This window comes from Scylla paramamosain, chromosome 14 (assembly GCF_035594125.1).
Source record: "Scylla paramamosain isolate STU-SP2022 chromosome 14, ASM3559412v1, whole genome shotgun sequence".
Classification (NCBI taxonomy): Eukaryota; Metazoa; Arthropoda; class Malacostraca; order Decapoda; family Portunidae; genus Scylla; species Scylla paramamosain.
The window spans coordinates 17,708,187-17,719,922 of NC_087164.1; the positions used below are offsets into that span (position 1 = coordinate 17,708,187).

Sequence of the window (11,736 nt, forward strand, 5' to 3'; positions counted from 1 at the left end):
AAAATTTAATCATGGTATTATTGCCGTTAAAATATTTATAAGATAAGTGTCCCTCTTTAATATTATCAAAATCGATATAATTTGACAAGCTAGACATTTATCTGTTATAAGTTAAAATTAATTACAATATTTTTTAAGATACAAATACTACTCTACAAAATATCATAGCTACAACATCCCTGAGGGAAGAATGTGTTCTGCTTGTCCTAACCTTCAGTTGCACCATGGCGCCTCAGGAGAAGAAGGATGAACTCACCTGGATGCATGTTCTTGTACGCGTCTTCCTTAATTCTACAACACACCCCATTGAATATGCCAAGGTTCTCATCCAGGTAAGCTCAACTGATTATCCGTATTGGTGTTACCTGTAACGCCATGTACTACTTAACAAAAGCATGCATTGGGTTGAGTGTCTTTGAGGAAATTTGTTATCGGTATTCCTTCTTAATCTGTAAGTAATGTAAATAACTGAGTCATGATGTAGCTTTGACATAGAGCAAGGTCAAATGGGTAATTGCAAACTAGAGGACAGGGAATACTTTCGACAAAATATGTACATGATTTGACTGGAAGGAAGTACCCGGCGTTAACAAGTACAGTCTCTTCCGGCGTAACCATTTATTTCCTTCCTGGGCTGTTAGTGTATTTTTACTCGTATTTATTGGTGACTTTATTTATTGATAGACCTATTGATTGATTTGTTTATTTTTTTTATTAGACGTAAATCTTCAATACTTTAATTAATTTTCCTTTTATCTCCTTCTAAAGTCACAACAGGCATGAAAACTGTTGAGAAAGTGGGATTTTAGGGTGAGTAAAGCAAGTATCTAATATTAACTGGAGGGGCGTTGTCGTCTTCCCCCCCCTCCCCCGTGGATATCCCATCAGTCGTGGTGATTGTTGTCCCTTTCTTGGCATCGTGACAGTGAGGGGCATTTCTAAAATAAAAAAAAAAAAAACATTGACCCTATCAAGGGATGGGGGGGAACATTATCCCTTTTTGGTGTTGGTTAAGGTGGGGCTGAAAGCTTTCTTTCAGTCTTTGGCTATGCAAGTGAAGCCATGTAACATTGAAAAACATTTCAGAATTAAAGTTAACCATATATCAAAACCTCTGAAGAAGCCCCTTCAAATATGTGTTAATTAAGTATCATTAAGATGTAGTGACTGGAAATAGAAAGGACCAGAAATTGACCTTGAGACCTGATAATTGTCAAGTTCCCAATGTTTAGGATATGCCTTTCACTTCTTCCAGTTAGGGGTTCAGTGTGTCTGTGTTGTGATCTGTTTTTGTGCATGTTTTCTGCAGAGTAGCTCAGCCTAATCTTACTTGGTTATGTTACCTGGTGGGCTTCCCTTTCTCACACATCAGATGACAAGGTTACAGGAAATTGCACTCTGCTGATGGGCCAGTCCAATTTTTAAATATTTATGTTTTTAGTACATGCACCAGAATTGACTAGATAGGGCATAATAAGCAGCGAAGTTTAGATTCCACATGGCCAGTCAGAACAATCATATAAATTCAAATAGCAAATCACCAAGGCAAGCAGAAAGTGTGCACTTGAATAAGTGTGCATTTACACACCCAAACTCACATCTTATGCTAAAGAATCTTCTGAGTCTCCAATTGTGTTCTGGTGTCCACAGTTTTAAATTTGTGATGCTTTGTGCTACTCAGCAAAGCTCAGGGAAATAAATAATCTTGAGAATTCTTTTTTTTTTTTTTTTTTATTATGTAGGAAGGACACTGGCCAAGGGCAACAAAAATCCAATAAAAAAAATATGCCCACTGAAATGCCAGTCCCATAAAAGGGTCAAAGCAGTGGTCAAAAATTGATGAATAAGTGTCTTGCAACCTCCCTCTTGAAGGAATTCAAGTCATAGGAAGGTGGAAATACAGAAGCAGGCAGGGAGTTCCAGAGTTTACCAGAGAAAGGGATGAATGATTGAGAATACTGGTTAACTCTTGCATTAGAGAGGTGGACAGAATAGGGGTGAGAGAAAGAAGAAAGTCTTGTGGAGCGAGGCCGCGGGAGGAGGGGAGGCATGCAGTTAGCAAGATCAGAAGAACAGTTAGCATGAAAATAGCGGTAGAAGACAGCTAGATATGCAACATTGCGGCAGTGAGAAGCTGAAGACAGTCAGTTAGAGGAAAGGAGATGTGACCATTAAAAATTTTGCCTTTTGCCAACACTTGATGATGTCATGTCACAGAAATCTTCCCTGAATTGAGTACAGATTTCAGGTTTTTAGTCTGAATAGTTCAAGCCTTCCAATCCATATATTTCCCTCGACCATCTCTTCTCTATTGACTCCAGCTATGAAGCATGCCTCACATAACCCAGATTGCAAACTGAAAATGCTACTTCTTAAAGGGATGCATGTTTCTGGCGAAAAGAGAAACCATGAAAGAGCCATCACAATTAACAGTAGACTTAAGAATACTGGTTGTTATTCCTGCTTTGTACATTACATTGGATAGATGTTGGTAAAATTTGAGTTTATGATCAATACACACACCCATGTCTGTAGCAGTCTTTCAATAGGATAGGTACATTGTTAATATGATAAGAAGCATCCTGGCCCAGTCCAGTCCAAAAAAAAACATTACTTCTACTAAACCTGAAGGCAGTGCATTTTGATGGATTAAGTGCAAGTCCCCAAGACTCACTCAGCACATCCTCTCGTGAACTGACTTCAGCAGATATCTTTGTAAAAGCTATAATGTTGCAATTTACAAAATAAATAATAAAAAGTAGAATGAAAAAAATAAGTAATAAAAAGAATACAAGTCATAGGACGGGCACCTGAGGGACACCACACCACCTGCTTATTCAAATAAGACCAAGTCAATGATCTTTCCATTATCCAATACCAGGGTAGTATCATTATAGGTTAAGAGCAACTCGTCTTCTGTAGATCTTCCAGGATGGAATCCAAACTGGTCCTGCATTAGTAAATTACTATCATGAATGTGCTCATATACTAACATATACCTGTTGAATATGATTTCTTTAAGAATATGATTTTTTAAGAAGTATGGGTGCACTTTTTTAGGGCCCATGGCTGAAAAGAATTAATTGATCTTCATCACAGTTTATTTTTGTTATCTCAGGATCTCCTATTGTATTAGCATCAAGATAATTAAACTCATAATCTTAATCAGTTTGTGATAGCAATAGAAAACATGAATAATATTTGTAGTATACTTATATTTAGATTCATCTAAATATTTATATAAATGGAGGAAGAAAGCTGTGTTGTGACAAGGACAACAAAGGCCTGAAAAACAATCTTGAGACATGACAGTAATTATGATAAGGTTTAAGGAGTGGTCTTTCTATTCATCCAGTCAGGGATTTAATGCCCTAGGCTGTATGAAAGCCTCTCATGGATAAAGATTTATTCCACTTTCAGATCAATTTTTCATTGTGTTTATGAAGTGCCCAAGGGAGATATGATGCGTTTCAGTCCATTGTGTTGTATAAAACTTGTACTGTAAAGAAATTAAGGTACTCATTAGTCAGCAGTGATCATTTGTGTATTTAATCATTTATCTCTCTTACATTTTGGGTTTATAGCACCTGTAGGTTTTGCTCATAGATGTTTGGATTGTCAGCCCATACTAATGTTGGTGCTAACAAGATTTTTGAAGTGTTGCCTTTATGTTCTATGTTTATGTTCAGATATTAATTTTGATCAGTGTTTTATGCAGTAGTCATTGGTGTTAGTGTTGTGTAAATCATGTTCCTAAGAGATTAAAATTGTGAAGTTTAGACCACATTGTTTTATATAAAAATAAATCAATGAAAAAAATCACTAAGATGCCATAACTGTGAAGTTCACTGTAGTTTATAAAACAAATTAATATTAATTTCTCAAAAGTGTTGGCCTTGAGAAAGCTGAAAGAGACTGAGAAATGCAGACAAAATTTCTTAGAGTTGACTTAAAAGTTAACCAACTACTACTTAAATCTGATATGAAGAGTACATATACTGTATTGTCAATTGTATCATTTTGAATAGTAAGTCATTAAGTTTGGTTGTGATTAAAGAAATTTATTTATATATTTGTTTATATATTTATTTATTTATTTATTTATTTATTTTTTGCTTTTATAGTTGGGTCATGAGCCTCTGAAGCCCTACAAGTCAAGAACAGTATTTGGGAGAGAAGCATTCTACTACCCCAGTGTATTCAGCTACAGTAAGTGTTACTTCATGAATGTCTGTAGAGGTTCAGAATACTCTGTCAAAAATTCTGATCTGGAAACTTCTAGAATCAAGAGGTTTTCAGGTGCTGACATCATCTATAATTTATTTTAATTTTCATGCCAGTAAGATACAAGAGCGTTATGTAAAATAATGATACAACTTTATATTTATATTGTAAAAATGTTAAGTGATGCATTTTGAACTTAGAATATGTATGTATAAAATCAGTTTGCAATTAGTTTTTTTTTTTTTTTTTTTTTTTTTTTTGCAGAATTTTTTTTTTTCTTCAGAATATGACTTAAACTTGGTTTTCCAGAGCATAATCCCATCTTTAATGATCAGAATTGGATTTTTATTTAAATATGACAGGATATTTTTTTTTTTACTTTCACTATATTCTCTGAAATATTGTGGAGCCTTGTATGTTCAGTATAATTAGTTTGGGCAGATTATTGATGTTCCAGATGATATGGTAATACTATAATGTGAAGGTCCTGCATAATTCTACACAAGACAAAATAGGCACATGTATACAGAAATCATCTGCATTTTTGTATTTCTTTATAACCATTGATGCATTGTGGTCAGATTAAGGGAAATTAATCAATAATAAAGACATTATACAGAAATTAATGAAGTTCTGATTATTTATTTTACTGCAATTACTTTTATGCTTCTTTCCGATAATGGGCATCATCACATAATGCATATATTCATGGTGGCCGGTGAATATTGGGTGCAGATATTCTGAACTCTGGCAGAGTAAAAATTTTGTGTTCCATCATGTCTGTGCATTTAATGGTATTTGGTTGAAAATGCCTGTTCAGTCATACCTACATTATTGTTGTCTCCCATCCCACCTACTCACTGGATTTGGGTCAGTGACACCTTTCTGGAGATGAAATTAAGCTAAAGGGTTGCTGATTTTATACCACTGAGGCAGTGGTCCCAAACTTTTTCAGGTCATTACCCACTTTTCATACATGATCCTTATCCATGGCCCACCACCAAGCATAACCCATGACTTCAGTGACTGTCAACAGTCCTACACTCATAAGGTCCATATAAAGATCACCTTAGCAAATCCTGTAATTTTATTGATTCCATTTGTTATTTTTCTTTTGTTAGTTATTAATAAAGAAATTTACAGTTTACCTTTGCTGAATCTCATATAATTATTGAAGTGGTACTAAAGAAGTAACATAATGCACATAGAAATATGTCTATAGTTAGAGTAATCAGTCAGTGGCATTATTGCAGAAAGCTGTTTCAACAATAAACAGACAAAAAACAAAATAAAAGAAAATTCCACTGGTTTAAAAGTGTATTAATCTCATGCCATATGATCTGATCTTTGAATCTGACATATCTGACAAATTCATGATTCTGAAGTGAAATGCAATCATAGGGAGTTATAATAACTGCCACAACCATGACCTTCAGTGGCCACACACCCACCTCTCCCCAGACCATTTGCTTCTGAACATTCATGCCAGTTTCATGTTTCCTTTCCACTTAGTGTGATGGGTGATTATCAGATTATCAACAAACTTCTTGATTCATGGTTTTGTTTGGGATATTTTGTTTTAATGTGGAATAGTTGAGAGAATGCAGCCTCACAGAAATAAGTTCATGAAAATGGTAGATGTCGAAAAGCCATCTGTCTATGTAGTCTAGCCATTTGTACTGAACTTGTAATTTACCTCCACTGGCTACCTACCTGCAAAACACCTTTGGTTTGATATATACATATCCTCAGATTATTACCCCCTACCCTCTGCTGCATGGACCCCCAGGGAGCCATGGCTCTCATTTTGGGATTCTGCACTGAGATGATCCAGTGCAAATTGAATATGATGTTTAACTTAAAGAACAGGACTTGTGGGGAGCATCTTGAGTGGAGTATAAGAGCTGGTAGCTGTGCATCATTGCACAAGATGATAGATTCTTTGTTGAAGTCCTTGAAAGTGGGCAGCATGTTGCTGTGTTAAATGATATGGTAATACTATGAGAACATCCTGCATAATTCTGCATAAGGCCAAATAGGCATATATATATATGTATACACTCTTCTAAAAAAGTGTTGTTACAGTGCTCAGAATGAGTGTGATTGAAAAGTGAAATACCAAGATCAGGCTGTCCACCAATTTTAGTGTGGAGAAAAGAGATTATGCTAATAGTAAGGATTTTCAAAGTACCTAATTTTGTAATTTTATGTTTGATGATTCATTACAGCAGTCTCTAATAGGTGTCAGTTTAGCAGAGCATATGTACTTAAGTATCACATAAGCTATATATTTTTTTTATTTCTGATTTCAGTTGTACACATCAAGAATCGTGATGGATTCTTTGGGTGCTACCGTGGACTGGGAGCAAAGCTCACAGCCAACATTGTTAGTGGGATTGCTTTCCAGAGAGTCACTGAGAGCATCAAATTCCAGGTAAGTTGCTTTACTACTTGTGTACCCATGCTATATCAATCATCACTTAGGCTGAATGATATATAAATTATTCAAGTTGATTTCTATATCTTTATGAGATCAAAATAATATAATACTGCTACCATGTATAAAGTTAAATTTCATAAAATTTGCCTACTCCCTCTTATGACAGTTATGATTTGCTTTACCAGATATAGGCGTTTTACTTCATCCTACCCTGGAGTGTATTGTACTCTTTACAATCACAGCAACACCAGCCTGTCAACCAGAACCACACTTATTGATCATGAAGATCTTTTCTATATCACTGGAGGCTTTCATATTCTCAACCATTATACCTGAACTGGTCAGTGAATGTGATCATTCCTTTCCCAGGAGCTTGATGATGACATGATTGAAGTTGAGAACCTCACCGTTAAGGAGAGGACACAGAGATTCCTTCAAAACACTTCTCGGGAGACTGCTGGCAGGGCAGCTGCTATCTTAGTGTCACAGCCTTTCCATGTCATTGCTGTACGGTGCATGGCTGAATTTGTAGGAGAGGAAGGAAAATATACGTAAGTTACATACATATCTATGATTTAGAACACAAGGATGTTACAACCACACATCTTACCACAGTGTACTCTTGTTACTTTAGTCAGCTTGGGTAGTTAATCAGACAGCCTGCCCTGAGACATGGGTGTAGAGTGCATGGTTCTGTATTCCCTTTGTGCCATAGGAAAGAATGGAAAGGGATGGAGCTGGAGCACTGGGTTCTCCTTCACTGCATATTTCCCTTAGGTGTGATGAGGCAGAGAGGAAGAGGGAAGATCAATTTTGTACCCTAAATATGGTTATGTGAAGGTAAAAGTGAAGAAATCTGGCTTGTTTAGAAATGAAATGTAGATATGTTAGCTCTGCTTTGCCTAAACATGTAATGAGAAGATTGTTTGATGTGTGTTGAGGAGGAAAGATGGAAGTAGGTCTGATAAAAGTAAAGGGAAAATCTCATATTGCAACCATTCTTCTTTAGTCCACAGATGGTTTTCTTGCATTTGATCTTTTCTCCTCTCATTTCATCAGTCATCTTTTCTTCAGGAATTTTACTGTTCACTTCCTTACATATTATTTCTCTCTCTCTCTCTCTCTCTCTCTCTCTCTCTCTCTCTCTCTCTCTCTCTCGTATTTGATTTAATTTAATAATGTACTCCCTTTTCTTTGCCCTTCACTGCTTACACATGCTTTCTTTGTTTTATTAACAACTAAAAAGCTTTCAAACTTCTTTCATATCTCTACCTGATGCTTTACAGTATTGTTATATATTCTTATTTCCTTTGTAGTCATTTTAGTAAGCTCACTACACTTCACTTTTTCTTCCATGCCCTTTGAGTTTTAAACCTTTGAGTTTACCGATTGTCATGATCATGTTGCCTATGATTTCTCTTGCTTATCTGGTTGTGAGCAGCTCATACAAGCTGTTAGTCATGTTTCAGGCAATTACCTAGACTTTCTTTGTACTGATATTCCTTATCTTGTTGATGCCAGTGTTAATGCTCCTATTGGCCTCTCTGATCGTAGTTCTTTAAACATTGAAATTTTCTCGTACATTTATCCCCATTTGGAGTAAAGTGCGGAATCTGCTTCCTGATGAAACTGTTTTTGAAGCTCCCATAGATAAACTGAAAACAAAAGTTAACACCTTCCTGTTAACTTACTAAATATTTTTCTCTCCTTTTATTTTACCTTTTCCTTTTTTAATGTTTCACATCTGTGTTTGTTCATTGAGGGGACCATGGTTTGGTCTGTATCAGTTTTATGATTTTCCCTTGATACCCTTGGATTTTCATAATAATAATAATAATAATAATAATAATAATAATAATAATAATAATAATGTAATAATGATGCATCCACTGCTAATTTTTTCTTTTGTAATTATCAGATGTTGATCAGAGTATCTCCCTAATGTTTCAATTCATAGACACACAATGTTACTACCAATAGTATAATGTTATATGTTGCAGAGGAGTATTTACTGCAGTGGGGATCATCTATAAGGAACAAGGAATTAAGGGATTCTTCTGTGGGTTGATTCCTCGGCTGCTGTGTGACCTGACTGCCCTGTGGCTTGGCAAAACACTTGCTCATATAATCAACAACTATTTATTGGAAGATCGAGATCTAAAGCAATATGTGTCTGCATCAATGAATGTAAGTAATGTGGCAGCTCCACATTTTGTTTCTCTCCCTCTCTATGTGTATTTTGAAAGATTTTATTGTGAGCTCTCTATATGATACTCATTAACAGTGTTTTAGTTATTATTTTTCACACAAGGTAATTGATCATTTAAACCAAAACCGACTCTCTCTCTCTCTCTCTCTCTCTCTCTCTCTCTCTCTCTCTCTCTCTCTCTCTCTCTCTCTCTCTCTCTCTCTCTCTCTCTCTCTCTCTCTCTCTCTCTCTCTCTCTCTCTCTCTCTCTCTCTCTCTCTCTCTCTCATGAATAATATATATATTTTGCTAGTTGTATATAGTAGTTAACCTATAGCATTTATTTATTCTACTGCACAAAAACATTAAACAATAAGTACTGCACTGTTTTAAATTTTCACTTTAATGCATTTTATTTTATTTTATTATTATTTTTGATGGAATCAGTTTCATGGATTTTGGCACCATAAATTTGCCATCTCTAGTTTTACAAAATGGCAGCACTGTCACTAGGTAATGCTCCCTTACATATTCCAGTCTTGTAAAACTTATAATAAATTGACTGTACTCCTACCAAAATCCTTATTTATGTAAGGTATGAATTTTGAAGATTTAAATAAACCAGTATCTTAAATAGGAAAAAAGTTTTGGTGAGAGTAGATTAAATTTGTTGCTCAGTTTAAAAAGAAAGCAGGAATGTAGAGACCAATCAGCAAGTGAGAACATCAACTGACTAACAATGTTTGTGTGTGACAGAATTAAAAGATCAGAATTGGGGACACAGTATAGTTTTGCTTTTTCATGTTCAGCTATCAATTGCATCAGCAAATTTTGCAAAAGAATCTTATTTTTTAATTAATTATAAATAAAATATACCAAAATCATTTATCAGTATGCACAGCTGTGTTAACTTTCTATATTTTATGGGTAAGCTGGGGTGGTATAATACAAAATACAAATACAAATTAAATAAGTAAGTACTCATGTTTTATACAGGGACCACCATTTATAAATTTTCTGTGTTCTTGCAGCTTACTGAATGTTATCTTCCTGTGTATTCACATAGACACACGAGCTACAAGAATGACAATAACATAAAATTCTATGAAAGGATTACATAAAACTACTTGAACTCAAATAAGTTTTCTTTAATAGAGTTATGTATCAAATCCATCATGCTTTTCACAGAGATATACTTCACAAAAAGTATGTTCCAAATCTTAATCACTGCATTATCTTTTACTATTTTCAGTTTTTGGCATCTGCCATGACTTACCCCCTTCAGGTAGTAGCAAATTGCATGGCAGTATCTGGCAGTGGGTGAGTATTATTTTGCCATATTTTGATATCTATTGCTTTGAATTGTATACTTTTTGGTTTAAATTCTTAGTAGTTTATTGAAGAGAAGGTAATTTATGATAAAATAGTTTTGCACTTTTATAAATAGTGTATGATAATATATACAACAGTTTTACAGTTAAATGAAAAAAATGAGAGCTTTCATATGTTTTAAATTATGATTCATGATTACATTGCCAAGAAATTAAAAGAGTCAAATTCCTCATACAAGCTTGATTTTCAGAGCTTGGGCTTATAATATTTCTACTTAGTGTTGGGAAATAAAGGCATATCTTTGTCAATGTTGCAACCACAGAGATTGAATTTGCACAAAGTATTAGACACTTAAATATATGCTCTAGGTGTGTGTGTGTGTGTGTATGTGCCATCATGCGACATGTTGTAATGAAGTATTATTATTGATTCTCAAATATAGTGGTAGATTAATGGAATAGATTGAATAACTAGATTGTCAAAGTGAAGTCATAGGGGATCTTTAAAGGAAGATTAGAAGTATTTTTAAATGAGTATGATATGTGGAAATAGGTAGATATGTTTCATGCAGGTGCTGTTGCATGTTGGCCTGAAGGCTTCATAGAGCTTTTCTTATTTTCTGTACTTACTATTCCCCTTGTGGTAGTGGGATGGCTTGGTCTTCCACACCATGAATGACAAAATTTTTTGACTGTGAGCAATTTTTACTTTCCAGATTAGCTGCTGGCTCCCCACCAAATATGCCCATTTTTAGTGGCTGGCTGGATTGTTACAGCCACTTGCGTCAAATTCGAGGCCTGAAGCGAGGTTCCTCCATGCTGTGGCGGCCTTACACAGGTGCCACTATGATGATGGGTGGTAGTTTGGAAATTCCATCCACATCCATGTTCTCTCCACCTTCTATCTCTTAAGACCACCAAAGGTCTCAAGATCCATTCAGGTCATCTTATGCTGCCAATACATTGGATGTTTGTGATTTAATATTGTATGGTGTACATTGTTTGGGAACTTTACTTTTGCAGCAGTTCACAGATCAAAGAAACTTTGTATATATATATATTTCATTCACTTTATTTTACATATGACGGACAGTACTATGGCCTTGCAACACTGGAATAATATTAAACATTTTCAGTAATGTATAAAAGTAGCTGTATCAAATTAACTGACTTCATGTAGAACTTTTACAGCAATGTAAACTGAGTGTAACAAAGCTATAAGAGTGAGAATTTAGTCAGTATTCTTCTCGGAGTTCACAGTGCATGTTTTTATGTACCCGATTGAAGTGATTATTTTTTTTTTTTTTTTTTTTTTTTTTTTAGCAGTGCTAGATGGACTTGTGAAAGCAACGGAATGCTTATATATGTATTAGTATTAGGTAATACATATAGTAAGGCACCAAAGTGCATAATTACATGTACATACCAAATAAGAAATAGTGTGATTGTGATGTACCAGTATATCAGTAAACAGTGATAAATCTAATGAGCTTTCTCAGACCACTTGACTTACCATATATATTGATTGTTTGGCTAAGAAAATGAAGGTATGTA

At 34.9% G+C, this 11,736-nt stretch overlaps 1 protein-coding gene across 1 annotated transcript in view; it reads left to right on the forward strand.

Moving 5' to 3' along the window:
• Window positions 1–173: 173 nt before the first annotated feature.
• LOC135106969 (mitochondrial carrier homolog 2-like) overlaps window positions 174–11,736 on the forward strand; it is a 12,802-nt gene continuing 1,239 nt past the window's right edge. Inside the window, exons 1-7 of the mRNA XM_064016450.1 lie at window positions 174–332; window positions 4,125–4,209; window positions 6,537–6,658; window positions 7,034–7,215; window positions 8,665–8,851; window positions 10,104–10,171; window positions 10,899–11,736. The exon at window positions 10,899–11,736 is cut by the window's right edge and continues 1,239 nt beyond it. Coding sequence (XP_063872520.1) covers window positions 225–332; window positions 4,125–4,209; window positions 6,537–6,658; window positions 7,034–7,215; window positions 8,665–8,851; window positions 10,104–10,171; window positions 10,899–11,094 — 948 coding nt within the window. The 5' untranslated portion in view covers window positions 174–224 and the 3' untranslated portion in view covers window positions 11,095–11,736. The remainder of the gene's footprint in view (window positions 333–4,124; window positions 4,210–6,536; window positions 6,659–7,033; window positions 7,216–8,664; window positions 8,852–10,103; window positions 10,172–10,898) is intronic.